Here is a 27,898-nt window from a genome sequence, read left to right as displayed (position 1 = left end):
CAAATCAAATGTTATTTGTCACATGCTTGCTTACAAGCCCTTAACCAACAATGCAGTTTTAAGAAAAATACCCTCCCAAAATAAATAAAAGTAACAAATAATTGCAGAACAGCAGTAAAATAACAATAGCGAGGCTATATACAGGGGGTAACGGTACAGAGTCAGTGTGCGGGGCACCGGTTAGTGGAGGTAATTGAGGTAATATGTACATGTAGGTAGAGTTATTAAAGTGACTATGCATAGATAATAACAGAGAGTAGTAGCATTGTAAAAGGGGGGGGGGGACAATGAAAATAGTCTGGGTAGCCATTTGATTAGATGTTCAAGAGTCTTATGGCTTGGGGATAGAAGCTGTTTAGAAGCCTCTTGGACCTAGACTTGGTGCTCCGGTACCGCTTGCTGTGCGGTAGCAGAGAGAACATTCTATGACTAGGGTGGCTGAAGTCTTTGACAATTTTTAGGGCCTTCCTCTGACACGCCTGGTATAGAGATCCTGGATGGCAGGAAGCTTGGCCCCAGTGATGTACTAGGCCATACGCACTACCCTCTGTAGTGACTTGCGGTCAGAGGCCGAGCAGTTGCCATACCAGGCAGTGATGCAACCCGTCAGGATGCTCTCGATGGTGCAGCTGTGAAACCTTTTGAGGATCTGAGGACCCATGCCAAATATTTTCAGTCTCCTGAGGGGGAATAGGTTTTGTCTTGCCCTCTTCACGACTGTCTTCTTGTTTTTGGACCATGTTAGTTAGTTGGTGATGTGGACACCAAGGAACTTGAAGCTCTCAACCTGCTCCACTAGAGCCCCATCGATGAGAATGGGGACGTGCTTAGTCCTCCTTTTCCTGTAGTGCACAATCATCTCCTTTGTTTTGATCACGTTGAGGGAGAGGTTGTTGTCCTGGCACAACACAGCCAGGTCTCTGACCTCCTCCCTATAGGCTGTCTCATTGTTGTCAGTGATCAGGCCTACCACTATTGTGTCATCGGCAAACTTAATGATGGTGTTGGAGTCGTTTCTGGTCATGCAGTCATGAGTGAACAGGGAGTACAGGAGGTGACTGAGCAAGCACCCCTGAGGGACCCCGTGTTGAGGATCAGCATGGCGGATGTGTTGTTACCAACTGAGGACAACCCGTCAGGAAGTCCAGGATCCAGTTGCAGAGGGAGGTGTTTAGTCCCAGGGTCCGTAGCTTAGTGCTGAGCTTTGAGGGCACTATGGTGTTGAACGCTGAGCTGTAGTCAATGAATAGCATTCTCACATAGGTGTTCCTTTTGTTTAGGTGTGAAAGGGCAGTGTGGAGTGCAATATAGATTGCATCATCTGTAGATCTGTTGGGGCGGTATGCAAATTGGAGTGGGTCTAGGGTTTCTGGGATAATGGTGTTAATGTGAGCCATGACCAGCCTTTCAAAGCACTTCATGGCTACAGACGTGAGTGCTACGGGTCGGTAGTAATTCAGGAAGGTTACCTTAGTGTTCTTACGCACAGGGAGTATGGTGCTTTGTTTGAAACATGTTGGTATTACAGATTCAGACAGGGAGAGATTGAAAATGTCAGGAAAGACACTTGCCAGTTTGTCAGTGCATGCTCGGAGTACACGTCCTGGTAAGCCCTGCGGCCTTGTGAATGTTGACCTGTTTAAAGGTCTTACTCACATTGGCTGCGGAGAGAGTGATCACACAGTTGTCCGGAACAGCTGATGCTCTCATGCATGTTTCAGTGTTACTTGCCTCGAAGCGAGCATCGAAGTAATTCAGCTCGTCTGGTAGGATTGTGTCAATGAACAGCTCTCGGCTGTGCTTCCCTTTGTAGTCTGTAATAGTTTGTAAGCCCTGCCACATCTCATGATCGTCAACGCCGGTGTAGTACGATTCGATCTTAGTCCTGTATTGAAGCTTTGCCTGTTTGATGGTTCGTCGGAAGGCATAGCGGGATTTGTTATAAGCTTCCGGGTTAGAGTCCTGCTCCTTGAAAGCGGCAGCTCTACCCTTTAGCTCAGTGCGGATGTTGCCTGTAATCCAAGGCTTCTGGTTGGGGTATGTACGTAGTCTCTGTCAGTACAGTAAACCCTCAAAAGACTACAACACAATACTACATTCCTATACAGCATAAAAACAGCAGCCCCTTTGAGTGCACTGTAAAACATCTCATCCCTGCAACCGGGTCTTATGGTTTAGAATGGCACCGGAGGGGATGGCTGACGTTTTACATCCTCCTAACCAACTGTGCTATTTTGTTAGTTTTTTTGCGTTGTTTGTAACTTATTTTTTTACTTAATTTGTACATAATGTTGCTGCTACTGTCTCTTATGACTGAAAAAAACTTCTGGACATCAGAACAGCGATTACCCACCTCGAACTGGAAGCATAATCTTTATTTTCAACAAGCCCGACGCAAAGCATATACTGCTTTCTCGGGAACAGGCCCAAATCCCCGTAATTTGCGTGATGAAAAGACGGAGAAAAAGGGGGCGGAGGTCAGGCTGTCTTATGAAAATTCATAGGCGAGTGATTAAACTCCCACTGCCATCAGTTCTATTGGCCAACGTGCAATCATTGGAAAATAAAATAGATTACCTATGATCAAGATTATACTGCCAACGGCACATTATAAACTGTAATATCTTCACCGAGTTGTGGCTGAACGACGACATGGATAATATAGAGCCGGGGACTTTAATGGAGGAAAACTTAAATCCATTTTACCTCATTTCTACCAGCATGTCACATGTGCAATCACAGGGAAAAAAACTCTAGACCACCTTTACTCCACATGCTGAAATGCATACAAAGATCTCCCCTGCCCTCCATTTGGCAAATCTGACCATAATTCTATCCTCCTGATTCTTGCTTACAAGCAAAAACTAAAGCAGGAAGTACCAGTGACTCGCGCACAATAGTGGTAGGCCTGATTACCGACAACGATGAGACAGCCTATAGGAAGGAGGTCAGAGACCTCAGAGACCAGCAACAACCTCTCCCTCACTGTGAGCAAGACAAAGGAGCTGATCGTGGACTACAGGAAAAGGCGGGTTGAACAGGCCCCCATTAACATCGACGGGGCTGTAGTGGAGCGGGTTGAGATTTTCAAGTTCCTTGGTGTCCACATCACCAACAAACGATCATGGTCCAAACACACCAAGTCAGTCGTGAAGAGGGCACAACAACAACTTTTCCCCCTCAGGAGACTGAAAAGATTTGGCATGGTTCCCCAGCTCCTCAAAACGTTCTACAGCTGCACCATCGAGAGCATCCTGACTGGTTGCATCACCGCCTGGTATGGTAACTGCTCGACATTTGACTGTAAGGTGCTACAGAGGGCAGTGCGTACGGCCCGGTACATCACTAATCAAATGACCACCGGATTATTTACATTGACACCCCCCCATTTGTTTTTTACACTGCTGCTACTCGCTGTTTATTATCTATGCACAGTCACTTCACCCCTACCTACATGTACAAATTACCTCGACTAACCTGTACCCCCACACATTGACTCGGTACCGGTACCCCCTGTACTGTATATAGCCTCGTTATTGTTATTTTATTGTGGTACTTTTTTATTATTTTTTACTTTAGTTTATTTGGTAAATATTTTCTTAACTCTTTTTTGAACTGCACTGTTGGTTAACGGCTTGTAAGTAAGCATTTTACAGTAAGGTCTACACATGTTGTATTCGGCGCAGGTGATAAATAAAGTTTGATTTGATTTTACCACAGATTTAAGCTGGTTGTTGTCTGCTCAGCCCACAGGATTACATATTCATCTCAGCTGTAGTACTGAGGGAAATTGAAACAAAATATCCTTTAGATGGAGGCGCCAGTGGTGGAATTGGATGGGTTGGGAATTAGGGGGTGGGGGGTTTGATATTGAGTAGTAGGAGGGGTTAAACAGGGTAGGAAGTGATTGGGTTAGTGGGGGAAGGGGGAAGGGGTTGTTTGGTTCCTATCTCTTGTGATGCATGTGTTTAGGGGCGAGGTCTGGATCTCTGATACACCATATTAATAACATTGTCACCCATTGGGCAAACTAAGAGAATGTGTTTGTTGGGAGACAATGCAGGCATGCAAGCATTAAAAACACAATTGAAGGAGACATGAGTAAATTACCTGGAGGATAAGGTTAATCGGGCTAATTCATTGTTATTCGATTATACTTGCCATTTTTAATGGAAGGTCTCGTCTCCACATTATTTGTGTCTGGTCTATAGTGATTGGTCTAACCCATAGTGAAGTGTGTGTGATGGGGTTGTGTGTGTGTGAGGGGGTGTGAGAAGGCTTAGAGAGGGATATTAATGGTCCGATCATATTAATGTTTTATAGACGATGGGGGTGACTCTGCAGAAATAGACTTCGAAGAATCTCTGAAGTAGTCTGTACTTCTGGTTTGAGTAACTTATTTGTATGGCTCGTTAACGCTCTCTGCAGTTGGATGCTTCTCCTCAGTTTGTTGAAAGTGGTTGAAACTATTTAATTGCCCTCTCTTCACACGTTTACACAATATGCTTCCAGACTTTTGAGTCTGATAATTGCCCTGCAGTAAAAGGTCTGAAATTGCTTCATTTTTTTTGTTAATTTATTCATTCATTCTTAGAGAATAGTTTTCCATGGTTGTGTGGTTCTTTACAATGAAGTGTGTTTACTCCCTGCATGGGCTAACATATTCCAGTGAATGAGAAATATTTGGCCGACATTTTGAAACAGGGTGGGCATTGTTTGTACCGTCACAATGCCAAGTCACATGTTCAGACCAGAGAGAACGGGTACATTTACCTCACATTTACAGAACCCATACAGGATCACTGACACACACACACACACACACACACACACACACACACACACACACACACACACACACACAAATCTTGAAATGCAGCTGAGTAGCATCTCAAATGAGACAAGCTCACAAAAGATCTGACGAACACCTAGTTAGGCCTCTCTCAGCTGAGATCAGTCACTGTGGTGGATCTGGGGGTGAATGAATTACAAATCCTGAACCCTGAGAGCGAGATCAATTCAATAAAAAGATCTGGCTCTGCCTTTAATTTGCCGCCCAGCTTCACCCAATCAATAATCAGTGCTGTAGGCTTCGCTGTGACACACAGAGGACAAGATTCACACAACACAATACATTTAAATAGCTATTGTGTAACTGCTGAAGTTCATACTAGCTCTCCGACTGGAGAAGTTGAGAGTTATAACCTTTCCCCACCCCCCCTTCATGACATCAGGTTAAGTCAGCACCACGCACTAAGTCATGGTCACCCTCAGCGTGATAAAAGCCCTCATCGCCAGGGCTAACCCTGCCTCTGACCTCCATGAGACGGCATTCCAGAGCAACCAGGGGGCTACTGTACCTCCCCCACCCCCTCGTCTGTTTTGGCACAACACCCTCCCGCCGTTCGGTCGGACCACCCTCGTTCCCATGCATATCTAGGCTGGTGGGTGTAAATATAGCTGGAATTAGCAATGGGCCAGTGTTAGCGCTTAGAGGCAGAAGTAGATGGTGCTCCTAGAGGGGGACAAGGAAAGCTGGCGAGGCTGACAGGCAGAGTGGGTTTGCTGGGCAAAAGGTAGCATCTTAGCCCACCTGTGGATGGTAGCCTCCAGCCGTTAGCGCTTTAGGGGTGGAGGAGGGGTGGATGGGGGAAAAAAAGATACAGGACTGTATTTCTTTTGTGGAATTACTAGAGCAACTTTACCAGCTTTTGTTGGTTTGTTTACATTTGATGACGCCTGGCTTCGCAGACACTGGGATTGTGACTAGCGGTTGCCATGGGCAACGCAGCAATGTGTAAGGTGTGTGAGGCTGAGAAGGGTTTGAAAGCCAATGGGAGTCAACCCAAGATGGACCATGCTCTACCAGAGTCAGACTACTACTGCTTTGAACAACATCCTGAGCCTGAGCCAGAACCCCAAATACTGGTAAGACTTGGGGCATAACTTAGGCATAACATTTCAGAGGTGTGTTAGAAGAATTTAAGGTGTGATATTCCATGCCACTCCTGCCTTGGGTCTCCAGTCCAAAATAGCTCTTGTATGTTTTTCCCCCCTCGGGTAAACCCCTTGACTAACCTTGTTGTGTTTTTTATAGTAATATTCTCCCCTCCATTATACTGAGGTGGGGAATAGTGTGGTGTAGTTGTTTACAGTGTTTACAGTTTACAGCATATTGAAAGTACTCACCAAAGAGGAAACAGTTACTTCAAATCACCTTCCCCCAGGGAAAGAAAATCGGACCAATCCTGCTATGCTCAAAGGCTTTGCCACATCAAAGAGGTCAACCAAGGGATGGGATACAAAAATAAAGCCAGTGCCAGGCCAGATAAGTCTAGGCAGCTGTGTCATACAGAGTGGGTCATATGAAGCATCCACAGGTGTGAGAGAGCGGTACCGGACCGATCTGTAATTAAACAGAGCTGCCTGTGAGGACGTTGTGACTCAGATGACCTAGCGACTCTTAGCGACTCATAGTGACTCTTCTACCAGCAGAGAATCATTGCCTGGAAAGGGAGAGATAGAGAGAGCCCTGAACATCTATACCTGGGTAAGAGAGGATGAAGCTGTAAGAGAGAAAAAACATAATTCTGAAAGGGGGATATTGACCCCCCCCCCATGTTTTCTGACTCAGCACTATTTTCGTCAAAACAATTATAATATGTGAAAGGCGCGTGAAAGCAGGCTAAATAAATTGCTTTGGAGAATGTGAGAATCCATTTATGTCCAGTATGTAATGAATGATTAATAGGAGGATTGTGGGAGAGAGGGAGGGAGGGAGGGAGAAAGAGAGCGCTATTTGTGCTAAAGGTATGCGAAACTGCTAAAGGCAGTTCTTTTAATGTACAATTTATTTGTTTGTGAGCCCGGCATTTTATTTTGAGACCTAGTATTTCCATAATTGTTATTGATTTCCATCCATCCCTACAGTACAGTGTAATGTACTCCTCTGTGCTAGCTGCATTTGAGTTCAATATCCCACTCATTTCTAGACCAATGACCAGTACATTCATAATTCCCCTGGAGTGTCTCCTCCTATCACCTCACATCACACTCAACTTACACTCCACACTCATACCATGCCTGCTGAGATAAAGGACATGGTGTGACTTAGAGGAGTACTGTAAGAGTTAGGGGTGTGCCGACATGGCCATACTCGTGTTTAGTAATCGTAGATCGGATGATACTCGTAATTGGAATAAACAGAAGTGTTTTAATATGCCTAAATAGATGTTGGCAAAATAAACTATATATACAAAAGTATGTGGACACCCCTTCAAATTAGCGGATTCATCTATTTCAGCCACACCCGTTGCTGACAGGTGTATAAAATCGAGCACACAGCCATGCGATCTCCATAGACAAACATTGGCAGTAAAATGGCCTTACTGAAGAGCTCAGTGACTTTCAACGTGGCACCATCATAGGATGCCACCTTTCCAACATTTCAGTTTGTCAAATTTATGCCCTGCTAGAGCTGCCCCGGTCAGCTGTAAGTGCTGTTATTGTGAAGTGGAAACGTCTAGGAGCAACAACGGTTCAGCCGTGAAGTGGTAGGCCACACAAGCTCACGGAACGGGACCGCTTGGTGCTGAAGCGCGTAGCGCGTAACAATTGTCTGTCCTCAGTTGCAACACTTACTCCCGAGTTCCAAACTGCCTCTGGTATTAACGTCAGCACAAGAACTGTTCGTCGGGAGCTTCATAAAATAAGATCACCATGCTCAATGCCAAGCGTCAGCTGGAGTGGTGTAAAGCTCGCCACCATTGGAGTCTGGATCAGTGGAAATGCGTTTTCCAGAGTGATGAATCGCACTTCACCATCTGGCAGTCTGACGGAGAAATCTGGGTTTGGCGGATGCCAGGAGAACGCTACCTGCCCCAAATGCATAGTGTCTGTGTCTGTGTGTCCTCAACTTGCAGTGGGCAGTTTGCTGTCACTCACTCAGAATGCACATTAGCATTTCATATTTTTCCTACCCTTGCCACACTTGTTAGATATAATGCACATTGATAGCTTGATAGCAAACGTCCTCGACATGTGATTTATCATAGTAGCAGGCAGTAGCAATCTAAATGATCAGACTGAAAACATGCGAGGAAAAGTGATCGGGTGAAATTATGAGTGGATGGACAAATAAAGCTTCACTCTATCCAATCAAAGCAACATACTGCCCACCCTTTTTTTTTACAGACAGGCAAACTAGCCAGTTGAGGTACTTAGACCGCTCACATGACTGACTCAACGGCAGTACCGTATGGTTTAGAAATTCTGTGACTGACTGACATGAGAAAGATGCTTGGATCATAATTGTATCCAGAAACTTGCCCATATCCGTTACGATGCTTGTTTTGGCCGACTACTCGGCACAACCCTAGTAAGAGTGTAGCCTGGTGTGTTTGTGCAAGTTTGTGTATAGTATGCACGTTGTTTATGTTTTATCAGGGGCCATAATCTCCAGAGGGCCCCGGTATCATCCCCTGGTGCCATTTTCATTAGCGGACATTTTTAATGCTGCATCGGAATGCAAATTCCTTTTAAACGCCCAGAAAGACAGTGATGTGTGTGTAGTATGTCTGTGTTTGGCATGTGTGAGTGTGTGTTTGTACTCATTCAGAGTGTTCCTGTTATAGTTAACCACGCTGACAGCAAAGGTCTGCTCTCTCTGACTACGCCTACTGTTTTTGAGAACTTGGACTATTTTAAACAGTGGGTGGTGTTAGCTAAGAGCAGGGTCGTGTTGCTAGCGCATGCCAGATCTTACAATGCCTGGATAGGTATTTTATGTATCAACTAACCACATCATATGTTATAGCAATCTGGTGCCCAACGGCACAGTTGATGACATGGCACGCACCCATTGCTTGATGCATGCAACGTCTGCGCAGGGGGACACGACCTATGCCTTCAACTTGACCCCTGACCTTTCACCCCTGACAGTTAGCTCTCACGCTCTTTGTCACTAAGTGGACTGTGGAATCTTTAGTACACATTCTGATGGTTTTTTTCTGCTCTTCACACCATCTGTACAAAGTGTTTTGTCCTTGAAATAGCTAGCAATATGTCATTCTAAATCAGAAATGTGGTTTATAGGTTATCCTTCAGTGGCGTATAGCAAGGCTTTGTTAGCCCTGCAAGCTACAATACAGCATCCTTGTGCTTTTAATAAAATATTGTATGTTGTTTACCCTCCCCTACAATATTTTTCATGGTTTTCTCGGTCAGCAACACAAACTATCTTGCCTCAATCTGTCAAGCCTCAGTGAAAGCATTAGCCTCTACTGGTGAATTTATAGTAAGTCTAAATGTAGTGTCCCTAACGAAGCTGGGCCTAGTGCTGATTTACAATATGCGAATGAGTCCTCAGGGAGAGCCATGGCTGGCCGAGAGGCTCTGGCGGCCAGCTATATCCTGTTTTGGCAATGGCCCAAAAATGTTTGGCCCAGCTGATGTTGATGACACTGATTGCTAATGAGGGGGACTCCCAGGATGAACCAATCACGGAGAAGGTAACATCCCACAACATGCAGAAACAACTAATTACAGAAGACAGGAGATCCTAGCCAATACATCAAACCGAATGCTTCCATTATGTCACCTTGATCTTGAAGCCTTTGAATATGTGGTGAGTTCATGTTATCATAATCTACAGCTTCTTATTGAATGTTTCCTTGTTTTTCATTGAGTCAAATGAGGTTTGATAGAATTCCATTTCGAAGCCTCATGTGTGATGAAGTCCGATGGTTTCCGATAATCATAGGGTATCAAAAGCTGAACTCACTGTATGTGGTGGTAACGATCAAGGTTCCATGGATACTGCAGTCCAGTTGAATGTGATGACATAGTAATTAGTTACAGTATGTCTGCGCATATATTGGCTATGCATGCCAAGCAGCCCAAATGAGGGTTTAATGTAAAATACACACACACATGCATGCCCACACGAACGCACAAAAGGCACACACACGGAACACACACACGCACACACACACACACACACACGCACACGCACACACGCACACACACACACACACACACACACACACACACACACACACACACACACACACACACACACACACACACACACAGTTGGCGAACTTGGCGTTAATGAATGAAATGTTAACATTGACGCCAGTCTCTGAGTCCTAGGCACCAGTGGTGTGACATGGTTGCTGTGTAAAACAGATACCCAGTAAACACTGTTGTCTGTTGATATGATAGGCTGTCATAATGTCCAAGAATAGAAGGTGTTGTTCCGTTGGAGTGTGGGATTTTGGACACCAGCAAAAGACAAGGGTACAGTTGCCTTATCTGTGAATAAGCGTGTGTCACAGTGTGTGTGTGTGTGTGTGTGTGTTTGTGTATGTGTGTGTGTGTGTGTGTGTCTGTGTTTCCGTGCATGTGTGAGAATGATAAAATTCCTGTAAGAGCCTGTGGAGCACGTGATGCGTGTTAGGAGGGTTTTTTAAGGGCGACGACTCAATCACGCTATGCTGTAGTGGTTGTGGCTTAGGGCAGTGCGGTGACACACACACACGGCGGAGATGTTCTATCTTTGGTAGAGGGGACCAGGTTAGGTTAGTGCCTAGGTACGTCTGTATCACACATGAGGTTGCTGAGCTTGTTACAATCCTGTACTTCCCCTATCAGCACTGGTGTAATGTTGAGTGAGTTTGCCACATTACAAGTCTGAAAAATGGCTCTTATGGTAAAATAAAGCAGTTAAATGAGCTATGTGTGAACTCTTAGGTTACACCGCACCCCAGAGAGAGAAATAGAGAGAGAGAGAGAAAAAAAAAACAGTTGTCATGGTTACCAAGAGAGGCAGGGTCGCTTGTCTCCATGGTAACTGGGAGGGCCGAGGATATTTCCAACAGCATTGGTCGTTGGACGGTTGTCTTGGGATATAATATTTACTTTATTTATACTGTAAATTCTCCACACACATTCTACTATGTGTAAATTATTGTTTTATGCAATCTCAGTTTAGGGAGGCTTTTGAAACTGAAATGACATGGTCTGTAATCTGATGTCACGCTTCACGGGTTCGGTTTAAATTCCCAGTGATATACAGTATACAACTACTCCTCTCTGATGAGGACCGCCACAGGAAAGGAAGACCCAGAGTTACCACTGCTGCAGAGGATAAGTTCATTAGAGTTACCAGCCTCAGAAATTGCAGCCCAAATATATGCTTCACTGATTTTAAGTAACAGACACATCTCAACATCAACTGTTCAGAGGAGACTGTGTGAATCAGGTCTTCATGGTTGAATTGCTGCAAAGAAACCACTACTAAAGGACACCAATAAGAAGAAGAGACTTGCGTGGGCCAAGAAACACAAGCAATTAGAATGGTGTAAATCAGTCCTTTGGTCTGATGAGTTTTGGTTCCAACCGCCTTGTCTTTGTCAGACGCAGAGTAGGTGAACGGATGATCTCCACATGTGTGGTTCCCACTGTGAATCATGGAGGAGGGGGTGTGATGGTGTGGGGGTGCTTTGCAGGGGACACTGTCAGTGATTTATTTAAAATTCAAGGCATACTTAACCAGCATGGCTACCACAGCATTTTGCAGCGATACGCCATCCCATCTGGTTTGCGCTTAGTGGGACTATCATATGTTTTTCAACAGGACAATTACCAAAAACATACATGTGTAAGGGCTTTTTGACCAAGGAGAGTGATGGAGTGCTGCATCAGATTACCTGGCCTCCACAATCACCCGACCTCAACCCAATTGAGATGGTTTAGGATGAGTTGGACCGCAGAGTGAAGGAAAAGCAGCCAACAAGTGATCAGCACTCCTTCAAGACTGTTGGAAAAGCATTACAGGTGAAGCTGGTTGAGAGAATGCCAAGAGTGTGCAAAGCTGTCATCAAGGCAAAGGGTGGCTACTTTGAAGAATCTCAAATATGAAATATATTTTGTTTTGTTTAACACTTTTTTTGGTTTCTACATGATTCCATATGTGTTATTTCATAGTTTTGATGTCTTCACTATTATTCTACAATGTAGAAAATAGTACAAATGGTACTGTAGACATCTAGACTAAAGCATAGGCCTACTGGCTAGACGACATTAGATCATGTTTAAAAGTGCAATTCCGCCACTTTTCAACCTCCTATTCATTATTTCCAGCACCCAAACCAGTATCTATCTACATACTGTATGTAAAAACAGCACATTTCTATGATCTGTGGTTAAAAAGATTAGAAGAAAGGTCATAAAAAATGCTTCTCTGTGACATGAGGTAGGATTTTTTTCTCAAACCCTGCAACAACTTTCTAGCCAGAGGGAGGGTAGTGTTTGAAAATCACTGTTTTTAAAATGTTTTAACTTTTGATGAGGTCATCGGGTAGAACTTTTTAACTTTATATTTTTTTCTTCTACAAAACGTAGAAATGTGCCATTATCACATAGACACTGGTGTGCTGGAGATAATGAAATGAGTTTGAAAAGGGATGGAATTGCCCTTTAAGGTCGAAGGATTTGCTCCTCACTGTCAGAGCATACATCAGGTAAGATATAATAATTGCAGACAGAGAACAAGGAATGCTATACCAATCCCCCTGACTGAAACAAAGCAGAGCCCAAACAGGTGGAGGCGGTGGTGGGTGGTGGGAAAGCAGGAAAGAGACATGCGGAGCGAGTAACGCATGTTACAGCATAGCATGTCACCAAGAACATCAGCACATACTGTACCTTACGCACGCCAGCCATCAGAGAATGGTTAGTGCTATCTGGGGTCCTTGGGATGCCCCTACCCTAACCTTCAACTTAACCCATACCTTAACCATTTTAAATGTCAACTTCAATGGGGTGACGTCAGAGTTGGACGTCTCAAGGATTCCGGATAGCAAGGACCATCAGAGAATGTGTGTGCAACCTGGTCGACTAATATACCTCCATATTAAGGTAGTGTGATGAATCTAATTGGAGGCAATATCAGCTGATGCGACACTCGTGTTTCCTGTATGAACCTGCTGCGCTTGATTTATTAATCAAGGGTAACACAGTAAGATTTGTTCATTTTGTTTCCGTAAAGAATGGCTTATGAATGAACACAATACCAAAGACCTTCATATCTGATTGAGTAAGTTACCTCCTTCCCACTCTGTTTTTCTCTCTCTCTCTCTCTCTCTCTCTCTCTCTCTCTCTCTCTCTCTCTCTCTCTCTCTCTCTCTCTACCTCTCTACCTCTCTCTACCTCGCCTTAATATCACGACTCCACGTAGGAGTGTTCATTCACCCACAAAGCCATGAAACACCCTCTCTTTTCTTAATTCATTCTCATCTCTCCACCCTCTCTGCCTTGCATAATGTGACTCGGCAGCTAGGAATCTGACTGGGGATATTATCTGGCTTTTCTACTCCTCTGTTCTGTAGGCCTAATGATACCATTGTATAATGTAGCTGAGTACAATTCCGACACTGTCTTTCAGTCAGTATACACGTGCACGGTGACCTATTGCGGCTTTGAGATGACCACTCTTCCCTTCTCTGATATCCATATGTGGTTTGTACAGAGAGACAGTGATTCAGCAAAACATTTTAATATGATTCATAAAAACAAAATGGCTGCTATTCATTAACTTCTTACATGTTGAAGTGGTTCACTTAGGTGAGCTGTAATGCTGCTTTTTAACATGCAAGGTGCAGAGGATTGATATTAAAGGGGATTTGGTTGGTGTAACAATATCATCCTACCCCTGTGGGCTGGCTGGACAACCCACAAGCTGTTCCCCTGGACTTCTCCGTCTGTCAGATATATAGAGCAGAGATATCCCTCCCTAGAGAAATCATCTGAGCTGTCTCCAGGAGACCCCAGGAGCCCCCCCCTCAGTCTGGGATATGGTATTAGTCTCATTTGAGGTGTGAGACACACTTACAGACAGTGAAGTCGGCTTGTATCACTATATACAGTACCACCCTTTGGCTTGATGACAGCTTTGCACACTCTTGGTAGTCACCTGGAATCCATTTCAATTAACAGGTGTGCCTTGTTAAAAGTTAATTTGTGGAATTTATTTCCTTATTAATGCGTTTGAGCCAATCAGTTGTGTTGTGACAAGGTAGGGTGGTATACAGAAGATAGGCCTATTTGGTAAAAGACAAAGTCCATATTAAGTGCAGCTCAAATAAGCAAAGAGAAACGACAGTCCATCATTACTTTCGGACATGAAGGTCAGTCAATACGGAAAATTTAAAGTGCAGTCGCAAAAACCATCAAGCGCTATGATGAAACTGTCTCTCATGAGGACCGCCACATGAAAGGAAGACCCAGAGTTACCTCTGCTGCAGAGGATAAGTTCATTAGAGTTACCAGCCTCAGAAATTGCAGCCCAAATAAATGCTTCACAGAGTTCAAGTAACAGACACATCTCAACATCAACTGTTCAGATGAGACTGCATGAATCAGGCCTTCATGGTCAAATTGCTGCAAAGAAACCACTACTAAAGGACACCAATAAGAAGAAGAGACTAGCTTGGGCCAAGAAACACAAGCAATGGACATTAGACTGGTGGAAATCTGTCCTTTGGTCTGATGAGTCCAAATTTGAGATTTTTGGTTCCAACCGCCTTGTCTTTGTGAGACACAGAGTAGGTGAACGGATGATCTCCACATGTGTGGTTCTCACCATGAAGTATGGAGGAAGAGGTGTGATGGTGTAAGGGTGCTTTTCTGGTGACACTGTCAGTGATTTAATTATAATTCAAGGCACACTTGACCAGCATGGCTACCACAGCATTCTGGAGCGATACGCCATCCCATCTGGTTTGCGCTTAGTGGGACTATCATTTGTTTTTTAACAGGACAATGACCCAATACACCTCCAGGCTGTGTAAGGGCTATTTGACCAAGAAGGAGAGTGATGGAGTGCTTCATCAGATGACTTGGCCTACACAATCACCTGACCTCATCCCCATTAATGGTTTGGGATGAATTGGACCGTAGAGTGAAGAAAAAGCATCCAACAAGTGCCCAGCATATGTGGGAACTCTTTCAAGACTGTAGGAAAAGCATTCCAGGGGAAGCTGGCTGAGAGAATACCAAGAGTGTGCAAACCTTTCATCAAGGCAAAACGTGGCTTGTTTGAAGAATCTCAAATATAAAATATAATAGATTCCATTTGTGTTATTTCATAGTTTTGAAGTCGTCACTCTTATTCTACAATGTAAAAAATAGTCAAAATAAAGAAAAACCCTTGAGTAGGTGAGTAGGTGTATCCAAAGTTTTGACTAGTACTGTATATATATCTATGTATTCACTCAGCTAACAGAGCTCAGCTTGCCATCCTGCTGCTCAGTCTCACGGTTTAGCTCCTGTTTGGTTGTGCTGCGTATTGTTGTGTCCGGTCTGAATGATGCAATGCAGTTCTCTGCAGCATCCACACACAGAACTGCTGCTGCAGGTTAAACCAGGACAAATCATCACAATGTGTCTGTCATTACTGCCTTTAGATACGTTGTAAGCATTGATCAGTAGCTGGGGGCACGGTAATTCTTCATACGTATGCATTCACTTATGCAGCAGGTATGACATAGGCTATGAATGAGTGTACATCAGATACAGTCAGTCATAATAGTGGAGTTCCTCTCACTGTCCTTTACTTATCGGCCCTCTCATTATACAGTGTAAAGTGCTCCCCACATTTACAGATTTTAGTGTGTTTTAAACCATGAACAGCTTCGAGTTTGTGTTACAGTTCAGAGTATGTATTAACTCTGGGTCCGGAGTCTCTGTACTGCCGTGTAAGTGAATGAGTGACAGAATGGGTCAGAGGAGTGGGCATATCCTCGGTCTGGGTTTGGACTGTGCTGCGTGTTGGAACTATCTCTGGCCTTGTCTCCCTCACTGAGTGTCTCTGGGAGATAGCTAGCCACAACGCTACTTCAATCAGGTTCCCCGTTACCAGCACAGGCTGGTTGTTAAGGGGCAGGACTACTTTAGGGACTACATTCTACCACCTCCTCACAGAGGAGAGAGGAAGCTGTGGTTCTGCAGGTCTGTGTCTGTATGTGTGTGCCAGGGTGTGTTTTGGGAACGAGAGGGGAAATGTTGACTCACTGCCTTAGTGAATAAAAGTAGAGGACATGTCCTCAGTTGTATTCCTGTGTGTAACATTATACACTATTTCACTCAGATTGGAAAATGCTGATTCAGTGCAGGTGTTGATGACTGCAGAAAATGAGTGACACTGCCACCAGGCTCTGTAGGGACTAATTAGTGTTTGTCTTTGAGTCTCAGGGGCTGTAGTGTTGCCTGTGCAGGTTGGCATAATTGGCATTAAAGTGTGTCTCACCACTCAAACAAGTGGTAGAGTGCTGTATGCTAAGCAGTAACTCAATCTATTCCAGAAGTAATAAAAACGGACCTATTTCAAAGCAGTTCAAAACAGTGGTTAAGTTGTGCCAACGTTGTTCTAAATGGGTTCTAACATTGTTCTAATGTATTTATTCTGTTTGTTCTTCTCCAGTCGGATAGCAACACCAGCTTCTTACGAGCGGCAAGGGCGGGGAACATCGACAAGGTTCTAGAGTACCTGAAGGGGGGAGTGGACATAGGCACCTGTAATCAGGTAAGAGACTAGTGGACATGCACACACACATGCACACATGCGCGCACACACACACACACATGCCAGGAAAAATAAGAAAAACATTTGTGTTAACTCAGAACCTGAGTTACGGTAGACAGGACACGTCATTTGTTTGTCTTGATGGTGCTGTTCATTGGTCTCTGTGGCTGTGGGTCTCTGTGGAGGCAAAATGGTGGCCAGTTCTCTCCTCAGTCACCCAGGCGATCAATCTTACACCCTCTCTTCAATAACTCATTTAGCTCTTGGGATCTCTCCTTTGATCATCAGTCCTAATGTCAATCTGTCTACGGTGTGAGGGTTGCCGTTCTATCTCTGTCCATTGGGAGGAATGAGACTTACTGTACTGTACCGTATGTGTGCTACCAAAACATAACATTGATTCAACTCTATAGCAAAAATAACTTGAAATAAATAACTATCTTTGGGATCAATGGTAACCACGTAATGTGTGTAATGTGATCAGTGTGGGTTGGCCTGTTAGGGATTAAACACAAAACATTTGACTATTTGTCTGTATTCCTAATCACTACACTCTACTCTCTACAATTAACATTGTTCTCAGATTAAGAGAGGGATTGGCCCAGTCTCCTTGAGCGCTGTTTTTGCCGTTCTCTCAGCGTGCCGTTTTTGCCGTTCTCTCAGCGTGCCGTTTTTGCCGTTCTCTCAGCGTGATTACATTAGGAGTAGAGAGCCTCTGTCATTCAGGGTTCATTATTAAACAAGGCAATACTTTTACGTAACACTGCTTTGTCTGACAATCGCTTTCACTGAGCAAATCTAGGACAGGGAATGGCAATGTGCTTCCCTTTATAAAAAACAGGCTAAATCAAAGTTTCGATTTTTCTTGTTTTCTTCTATGTTTCTGTTAGTAAGATCAACGCCAAAACTGTGGATTTTAATACCGCTAATATTAACATTGAAAAATCAATGAATCAATAACATCTAAATCCATCACTCTGAATCTATAAGTCTGACCTCACGTAAATCAACCATGCGTCTCCTTTAGGTAAAATAAACAGAATGTTAAGTATATAGATGGAAGGAGGGATAAAACAAGAGGAGAAGAGGTAAGGGTGAGGAGTGTATTGAAAATGAAAGTCAATGAACTAAGTAGACCAGACCCAGCTTCTATTGCATTGGTGTATATGAGAGACACCCAGTTAAGTAGAACGGAATTGATGTTTATTTTGCAATAGAGTACCACAGTATGAGTCATTATAACCCTAGCAGTCAAACAAGGAAATGGTTCCAATCGGGGTTTTTTTGCCATGCATTTTTCCCATAGAGGATTTTAGAAACACTTAAAATAAGGGCTGTGTTTCCTGTAGGCTTACCCTGGCATGATAACCATGTAAATCTCTCTAGGACAAGGTGACTTTTATCTATATATTTGTCTGTATTTACCCCCCAAAAATGAAATGCTAATTAGCTGCTAATGAAGAAGTCATATGATTTTTCACTGGCTACAGCTAGAGATTCAGGTGTCATTTGGTTAGCTAGCAAGAAATGTGAATCGCTTTGCTAGCTAGCTATGCTGAACTTGAATGACTGTTATCCACAGTTAGTCTCTTAGCTGTCAATGAAATGTATTTGGCATCAATCAAATGGGCGGGCAGACAGGCAAATTCCCATTCAGTCAACACGTGGGTTGGGACAAGCATACATTGGCAGGCAAGATGCAGAAGGACGAGCAGGCTACTATTCCCCATCATTTCAGTGCAATTCTGACGGCCAACTAGCTTAAAGAGTTTGAGAGTGTTTATCTAATGTTCCCTCGTTAGATTTTAGCTTATCTCGCTCTGGCTAGCATTAGTTGTTGATCTTGTTATTTTTGATGTGTGTTGGCATCTGAGGGAGGGATAGCCTACCTTTTCATGGTTGTTTGATCAATAGGACTGTGAAGTTCCCAAATGTAAGAGGACTCCCGTGGTATTTACATATTTGCAGGAATCGATTCAGGTGTATTTTGTGGCTTTTGGCGAATGCGTTGTAATGATCTAAAGTCGCGATGTTGCAACTGCCTGTAAACACACAGTCCAGTTGAAAGTGAATGAAGGCAGGCCCATGTGGCAAATGGCTTATTTGCATATAGGCCTACTGTAGCTCTGATTGGCTATGCCGCACCAGTCAGCGTAGACTCTGGTCCTGGACAAGACAGATGTTTTTATTAGGTTTTATTTACTGCAGTGTCTATTAATTGTCCAAATGCATGGCCGCTTTCCCACTCTATATTGCTCTAGAATTTTCACAAATGCCTTACTATATGTAATTCCCAAACATTCTATGAATTAACGAAAACGTGAAGATGACCATATCTATGTGCTCGCTTGTCAGAAAATGAAAAAGGTGTCATATTCTTTCTGGGGGTCTATATGAATTAGAGGTCAACCGATTATGATTTTTCAACGCCGATACCGATTATTGGAGGACCAAAAAAAAGCCGATACCGATTAATCGGCTGATTTAAAAAAAAACATGTATTTATTTATTTGTAATAATGACAATTACAACAATACTGAATGAACACTTATTTTAACTTAATATAATACATCAATAAAATCAATTTAGCCTCAAATAAATAATGAAACATGTTCAATTTGGTTTAAATAATGGAAAAACAAAGTGTTGGAGAAGAAAGTAAAAGTGCAATATGTGCCATGTAAGAAAGCTAACGTTTAAGTTCCTTGCTCAGAACATGAGAACATATGAAAGCTGGTGGTTCCTTTTAACATCTTCAATATTCCCAGGTAAGAAGTTTTAGGTTGTAGTTATAGGAATTATAGGACTATTTCTCTCTATACGATTTGTATTTCATATACCTTTGACTATTGGATGTTCTTATAGGCACTTTAGTATTGCCAGTGTAACAGTATAGCTTCCGTCCCTCTCCTCGCTCCTACACTTTAATTACTGGCCACTGGCAGGAGGGGATGGATCAGTGAGTTTAGGTCATTGGTGTTTCCCTCTGTCATTTTTCTTCTTCTTCTTCTTTCTCTCTCTCTCTCTCGCTCTCTCGCTCTCTCAATATCCTGCCTCTATTCCTAATTAAATCTGTGGGATGTGACAAAGTCTACTATATCCCTTTGTAGAAATTACATTTGCATAGATTTACTGCTATTGACCATCCCAGCGTTATAACAGCTACAGTTGAAGTCGGATGTTTACATACACTTAGGTTGGAGTCATTAAAACTCATTTTTCAACCACTCCACAAATTTCTTGTTAACAAACTATAGTTTTCGCAAGTGGGTTAGGACATCTACTTTGTGCATGACACAAATAATTTGATTATTTCACTTATAATTATTTCACTTATAATTCACTGTATCACAATTCCAGTGGGTCAGAAGTTTACATACACTAAGTTTACTGTGCCTTTAAACAGCTTGGAAAATTCCAGAAAACGATGTTGTGGCTTTAGAAGTTTCTGATAGTCTAATTGACATCATTTGAGTCAATTGGAGGTGTACCTGTGGATGTATTTCAAGGCTTACCTTAAAATTCAGTGTCTCCATCATGGATAAATCAAAAGAAATCAGCCAGCCAATAAATTGTAGACCTCCACAAGTCTGGTTCAGCCTTGGGAGCAATTTCCAAACGCCTGAAGGTACCACGTTCATCTGTACAAGCAATAGTACGCAAGTATAACACCATGGGACCACGCAGCCGTCATACGACTCAGGAAGGAGACGCGTTCTGTCTCCTAGAGATGAACGTACCTTGGTGCGAAAAGTGCAAATCAATCCCAGAACAACAGCAAAGGACCTTGTGAAGATGCTGGAGGAAACAGGTACAAAAGTATCTATACCCACAGTAAAACGAGTCCTATATCGACATAACCTGAAAGGCCGCTCAGCAAGGAAGAAGCCACTGCTCAAAAACCGCCATAAAAAAGCCAGACTACGGTTTGCAACTGCACATGGGGACAAAGATCGTACTTTTTGGAGAAATGTCCTCTGGTCTGATGAAACAAAAATAGAACTGTTTGGCCATAATGACAATCGTTATGTTTGGAGGAAAAAGGAGGAGGCTTGCAAGCCAAAGAACACCATCCCAACCGTGAAGCACGGGAGGTGGCACCATCATGTTGTGGGAGTGCTTTGCTGCATGAGGGACTGGTGCACACAAAGTAGATGGCATCATGATAATGGAAAATGATGTGGATATATTGATGCAACATCTCAAGACATCAGTCAGGAAGTTAAAGCTTGGTCGCAAATTGGTCTTCCAAATGGACAATGACCCCAAGCATACTTCCAAAGTTGTGGCAAAATGGCTTAAGGACAACAAAGTCAAGGTATTGGAGTGGCCATCACAAAGCCCTGACCTCAATCCAATAGAAAATTTGCGGGCAGAACTAAAAAAGCGTGTGCGAGCAAGGAGGCCTACAAACCTGACTCAGTTACACCAGCTCTGTCAGAAGGAATGGGCCAAAATTCACTCAACTTATTGGTGGAAGCTTGTGGAAGGCTACCCGAAACATTTGACCCAAGTTCAACAATTTAAGGCAATGCTACCAAATACTAATTGAGTGTATGTAAACTTCTGACCCACGACACGCAGGTTAAAATATCAAAACAAACTTTGAACCAATTATATTAATTTGGGTACAGGTTGAAAAGCATTAAACATTTATGGCAATTTAGCTAGCTAGCTTGCACTTGCTAGCTAATTTGTTCTATTTATCTAGCTTGCTGTTGCTAGCTAATTTGTCCTGGGATATAAACATTGAGTTATTATTTTACCTAAAATGCACAAGGTCCTCTACTCCGCCAATTAATCCACACATAAAACGGTCAACCGAATCGTTTCTAGTCATCACTCTTCCTTACAGGCTTTTTCTTCTCTAGACTTTATATTGCGATTGGCAACTTTCATAAATTAGGTGCATTACCGCCACTGACCTCGTTTGTCTTTCAGTCACCCACGTGGGTATAACCAGTGTGGAGATGGCACGTGGGTACCTGCTTCTGTAAACCAATGAGGAGATGGGAGAGGCAGGACTTGCAGCGCGATCTGCATCAGAAATAGAACTGATTTCTATTTTAGCCCTTGGCAATGCAGATGCTCGTTGGTGCGCACGAGCAGTGTGGGTGCAATAATTGAATAACATAGATTTCTATATTTATTTTGCAACGCTCGTGCATGCGATGCGAGCGGTGTAGTCAGCCAGTAAGGTGTATGAAAACTTCGGATTTCAACTGTAGTTTTCCATTACATTCCCTATTTCTGGAGCATACCTCTCCCCCTGAGAGGCTGGTGGGTCTTAATTTAGGAGGCGCATGACCATTATCTGTTCCTCCTCCAACCCATTAACATTCCTCATCGCGGGGCTAGGGGGGGCACCCTGACGCGGGTCACAGACAACTGCTAGGATGTAAATAGTCCGGCCTTGACAACCACCATGGTCACGGTGGTCAAGCTGATAAACAACAGTCACATGGCCATGGGGTGTGTGTGAGCGGTTGTTTGGGCTTTGTGTCTAAACCCTACCATACAGACACAGACAGGCACACACAGTTTTCCTCACAACGCCAAAGCAATCTAGATAGGTAAGGTGAGGGGCCAGCCACCCCCGCTCTCTTGCTCACATACAGTATACACACACTCTGTCTCTGTCTCTCTCTTTCTATTTCTCACATCTGGCAGCACATCTGAATGCGTGTGCTTTGATGCAGTGATCTGAGCTAGTGCTCTACTGTATAATGTCAGGAAGATATAGATGTTCTGCTTCATAAACCAAGTCAGATTGCCATGTCAGATATAGTATGTTGCTAACAATGCAGATCCACTGTCACAAACACTGATTTCCTATTTCACCCTAGTCCTCCTATATCTGCATTCTCTCTGGTCTCTACCCTCCCCTTATCGAATGCCCCCCCCCCCCTCTCTCCTTCCATATGGTCAGTCCGGCTGCCCCTCCCCTCCTGGAATGTAACAGTAGAACAGTGACCTTCACACAGTGACAGGGACCTGGACGAATGGGGTGTAGGGCTGTTGCGGTGACCATATTACCAGCATACCGGCAGTCATGAGTCATTCTGGTTACTTTATACATTCTGGTTACCTTATGCTACGCTCCAAAATGTCATTCCATGATGGGAGATAGACCTAGGCGATGCTGTTGGTTCACTGATTGTGTAGGGCGGCTTACAGGTAGCCTACAATTATAGTGCATTTGTACTTGATTTTAAATAGCCTAGTAATAGGGATTTTCTTTATATTTTCATAATTAATTGGGAGGCAGATTACTTTTATCTATACAGAATATCTCACCACCATGCATTTCCCTCTCCTCCTCTCTCTCCCTTATTCCTTTTCTCGAGCGTGCTGTCTGTCTGTCAACAGTTTAGTGAAATATGTTTAGTTGCGAAAACATGTTACTATCGATGTTCCCGAACAGATTTCATTTGGTTTCCCAAATCAAGCACTCGGTAGCTGCAGGAACAGGGTTGGAGAGCCCATGGCATACGGAGTTTGGGGGGAATATCACCTGTCGCGCAACGAGATCATGCTCCTCAAGCAGTGGTTGATGCGTGGAGTGAAATAAGTGTTCCTATGTTCATTTCTCAGCTGCTCATATTAAGCACAGCTCCACTATAAAACCAAAGTAGCCTTCCAGGCGTCATTGGAAAACGGTCCGCCGGAAAAGCGCGCGGCCTCCATTCGCAATTCGAGTGCATACAGGTGACATGTATTTTTCCCCTGCCCCTGTTCCTCCCCATTTGATCATGAAACTAATTTGACATATTAGTACAGACAAGATTACATTGAGAATAATAGAATAGGTTAAAATATGATCACTTGATGAGAGAACAGCTGTGCAGCCTGAGGCAAGGAACAGAGCGCAAGTTTTTTGTTGTTGCGACTTAGCCTATAGCCGCATCATGTAGCCAATATATGTTTTGAAGACGTTCTAAGGTTTGTGTCATTCACAACTATAGTTGCCAAGTAAATCAAGCGTATAGGATTAGTTTCGAATTATCCCTTTTAACCTCAACATAGCCACTTCATATGCGTACACGCTCCGGAATGGGAAAAATATTATTTCTATTTTTTTCAGATAAGTTCAATTCTATTCTTCTTATTATAAAATCATATAATATCAAATAATGGCACAGGATGGCACAGCTAAATGGCACAGCTAAATGAACAAGCCAACATACAGCCTATGGTATGGAGCATAGCCAGATAACATACAGTAGGCCAACTCATATTCTGTTATTCTGAAATACATTTTCTTCATATCATGTTTCTTTAGACCTGACTAAAATAAATAAGGCTTTATTGTGATGGTGTATATTAAATAGATTTATTAGACTTTTTTAAATGTAGCTGTTCCAAAGCCGCGCATCAGCGGCTGGTATGCAGCTCTTATGCAGCTCATATGCGTGGAGGCCTGGAGATGCTATATGTGAAACGGTCAATTACCGTGAGACCGGGAGTCTTTTGCATAGGGCTGGGCGATACAGTGGCGGTTCTAGATCATTTCAACTGGGGGAGCCAAGCTGGGGCCAGTTGTGCTGTTAGAGGGGCCAGTTACATTAGACGTTATTGTTGTATCGTTTTCTTCACTGCATTGCAGGCATTAGCAGGCAAAAGACCATGTTCATAATCATTAGTGTTCGGCGTTGCCACTGTCTAATAACGGATGTAAAAAAAGAATTATAGCAAAAATTAGTTATGTAAAAATTATTTCATACTCCACATTTAGGGGGGCCACAATTAAAATTGTTGTCACAGGGGCACTGCCCCCCCCAGGACCGCCCCTGGGGCGATATATCGAATTAATGAATTTAAAAAAATTCCGCGGTATTCCAAATGCCTGTATCGCAAGAATTGAGGTTTTGTAAAAAAAAAAAAAAGTAATCGTTTTTTGAAGCGTTTATTTCCACTTATTCTCGTGTTCTATTTTTGGTCTCATCTCTTTCGCTCTTTCTGTGCTGTGCGCACCTCCAAATGTACACCAGAGATCTATATATAATGAAGAGATGCACGTCTCCACCCTAACAATGCTAGTCGTTGTCCCCCCAAAGGCGGGAAGGCAGGCGACAAGTTTAGGTCCAAACTAAGCCCATATAAACGCATTTGGTTTATTTTGGACCGATTTTAGCGAGAGTGAAACCTCTCGCTTTGCCTCTTCCTCTACGGTTTACACACACCAAGCCCCTTCCCCCTGCCTCTCACGCCAACGAAGTCCTCTCTGACAAGCGGTTTCCAAAACGCTATTTGCATTTGAGGTTTGGTCCAACATAATCAATCATATGGACACCAAAGCCCATTGAGACATTATTTCACTGTAGTAGAGGAGAGAACTTTTCTAACGAAACCCTTTTTATGTCTCAACTACTCAAATTGCGCGCAGAGCAGACATTACTAAAACGAGAGTATCAATGAACATTGATTCTGGAAAATGAATGCTCCGTTTGTGGCGCGCTGGCATTGGGGTATCACGTACCGCTAGCAGCACTGTTATCCTAGCTGTCTAGTCTGTTTTTTTTTTTAAATAAATGTCCAATAATCATAAAACACAATTATATAAGGAATTTGTATATAAGGAATTGTTATCATTCTGAGAAATAAGGTAGGCCACTTGATTTCAACATCTGAACTAAGTGGGCAGGCTAACATGCTTTTCAAACATTTCAACCTTGTTAGCTAGCAAATAGATCCAAGTTGGCTTGAAATATAAACTTGAAATATAAAGATTAGTTTGCCAGTCACTAGCACGTGGGTTTGAGAGATTGTTGAGGAGATCTGTGTTCGTCTTCTATAATGCCTAAGTTAGTCATTATTAGTGAATGTGCATTATGCATGGTTCTAGTTACATTTGTAACAAAACATGACATTTTCATAGACAGACTTGAAAGCCAGATCAGTGATTATTGAGAGAAAAAAGCAGGTTAAACTATTTTGATTAAATAATTGAATTATTAGTGGGTCTTATGATTGTGGAAGGCTTATATTTACCCTAAGTATAACTTCACAAGCCCTGAATTCATTAGACTGTTTGAAATGCAGTGTATTTTACCTGTATTTATTCAACAACGCTTGTATTTAGAAATGTTTGCTAATTTATAAAAATAATAATAAATGAAATATTAAATTTACATACAGTCCCTTTGGAAATTATTCAGATCCTTTGACTTTTTCCACATTCTTTTGTTTTTATGTTACAGCCTTATTCTAAATGGTTTTTGCTCTGACATGCACAGTCAACTGTGGGACCTTATTTAAACAGGTTTGTGCCTTTCCAAATCATGTCCAATCAATTGAATTTACCACAGGCGAACTCCAATCAAGTTGTAGAAACATCTCAAGCATGATTAATGGAAACAGGATGCACCTGAGCTCAATATCGAGTTCATAGCAAAGGGTCTGAATACTTATGTAAATAAGGTATTTCTGGGTTTTTTCTGTAATACATTTGCAAAAAAATTATAAAAACCTGTTTTTGCTTTGGGGTATTGTGTGTGGATCGCTGAGGATTATTTTAGGAATAAGGCTGTAACGTAACAAAATGTGGAAAAAGTCAAGGGGTCTGAATGCTTTCCGAAGGTACTGTATATATTGTGAATTTCCCATAAATTTGAAAAAATAGAGATATGATTTTTAGGTCATATCGCCCAGCCCTACTTTTGCATGACAATAACCGGCTGACAAAATGTCATGACCACCACAGCCTTATGTGGGTGTCGGGCAGAGTTAGAGATGGATGAGAGGGGAGGAGACAGGACCCTAGTCACTAACATCTCCTGTCGGTTCATATACCATATGACAGGTATAATCAAATCAAATCAAATGTATTTTTATATAGCCCTTCGTACATCAGCTGATATTCTCAAAGTGCTGTACAGAAACCCAGCCTAAAACCCCAAACAGCAAGCAAAGCATGTGAAAGAAGCACGGTGGCTAGGAAAAACTCCCTAGGAAAAACTCCCTAGAAAGGCCAAAAACCTAGGAAGAAACCTAGAGAGGAACCAGGCTATGAGGGGTGGCCAGTCCTCTTCTGGCTGTGCAGGGTGGATATTATAACAGAACATGGTCAAAATGTTAAAATGTTAAAATGTTCATAAATGACCAGCATGGTCAAATAATAATAATCATAGTAGTTGTCGAGGGTGCAACAAGCACGTCCGGTGAACAGGTCAGGGTTCCATAGCCGCAGGCAGAACAGTTGAAACTGGAGCAGCAGCACGGCCAGGTGGACTGGGGACAGCAAGGAGTCATCATACCAGGTAGTCCTGAGGCATGGTCCTAGGGCTCAGGTCCTCCGAGAGAAAGACAGAAAGAGAGAAAGAGAGAATTAGAGAGAGCATATTTAAATACACACAGGACACCGGATAAGACAAGAGAAATACTCCAGATGTAACAGACTGACCCTAGCCCCCCGACACATAAACTACTGCAGCATAAATACTGGAGGCTGAGACAGGAGGGATCAGAAGACACTGTGGCCCCATCCGATGATACCCCAATCAATGGATTGATGAGTGTGCTTGTGGAATCTGATGGTCTAGTGATCGGATATTAGTTATTGAGCTGGAACAATCTCAAGGTGTTCTGTATTGTTACACCCTTGAGTGGCTGATATGTGCATGTGTCAGCAATGCAATTCTGCAAAGTGGATCACAGTGAAACTGTCAGTCATCCTAGCAACCAGCAAGCATAAGGATCTATGTCAGTCATCCTAGCAACCAGCAAACATAAGGATCTATGTCAGTCATCCTTAGCAACGAGCCCACACCTCACACTACAGGCATACAAATGGCATTGACAGCACTTGCAACACCAGGGTTGTAGGTTCGATTCCCACTGGAGACCAGTATGAAAAAAGTATGAAAATGTATGCGCTCGTTACTTTAAGTCTCTCTGGATAAGAGCGTCTGCCAGAATGACTGAAATGTAAAAATGTAATTGACATACGATAATGATAACAGCCATGTACTGTATGTCAGGTATTATATTTGACAGCTGCCAGATAGATTGTTGTTGTTAGTGTTGTCGCGTCGGGCTGAAACCATCTGCTCTTCCATCCTCATCCCCATGACCTTCATGGTCTCCCAGGCCACTTCACTCAACCAGACTACTACACTACTAGGATCTTAATTTGAGACAGTTTGCTACAGCAGGAAAATAATCCTGCAGCAACAGGAAATGTGAATCATTATGGTGATTATAACTAATGTCATTTTTTTTTGTAGGGGTTGATACATTTTTCATTTTTCAAATAAAGTCTGACATTTTAAAGTGGAAATTACAATCTTTAGAAGCATTTTTATACCTTGAATA

At 42.9% G+C, this 27,898-nt stretch overlaps 1 protein-coding gene across 23 annotated transcripts in view; it reads left to right on the top strand.

Annotated features, from left to right (window-relative positions):
* LOC106577504 (ankyrin-2) overlaps nt 1–27,898 on the top strand; it is a 255,844-nt gene that overhangs the window by 145,452 nt on the left and 82,494 nt on the right. For 11 of the 23 annotated variants that reach the window (XM_014155579.2, XM_014155576.2, XM_045701291.1 and 8 more), the window contains exons 1-2: nt 5,641–5,928; nt 16,484–16,585. In XM_014155579.2, the coding sequence (XP_014011054.2) occupies nt 5,779–5,928; nt 16,484–16,585 (252 nt within the window). In that variant the 5' untranslated portion in view covers nt 5,641–5,778. Of the gene's footprint in view, nt 1–5,640; nt 5,929–16,483; nt 16,586–27,898 lie in introns of those variants that run through there. The other 12 variants (XM_045701300.1, XM_045701298.1, XM_045701304.1 and 9 more) reach the window with 3 other exon arrangements.

Source organism: Salmo salar, chromosome ssa18 (assembly GCF_905237065.1).
Source record: "Salmo salar chromosome ssa18, Ssal_v3.1, whole genome shotgun sequence".
NCBI lineage: Eukaryota > Metazoa > Chordata > Actinopteri > Salmoniformes > Salmonidae > Salmo > Salmo salar.
Note: the sequence above shows the minus strand (reverse complement) of the source record. Positions and strands in the feature narration are given on the sequence as shown.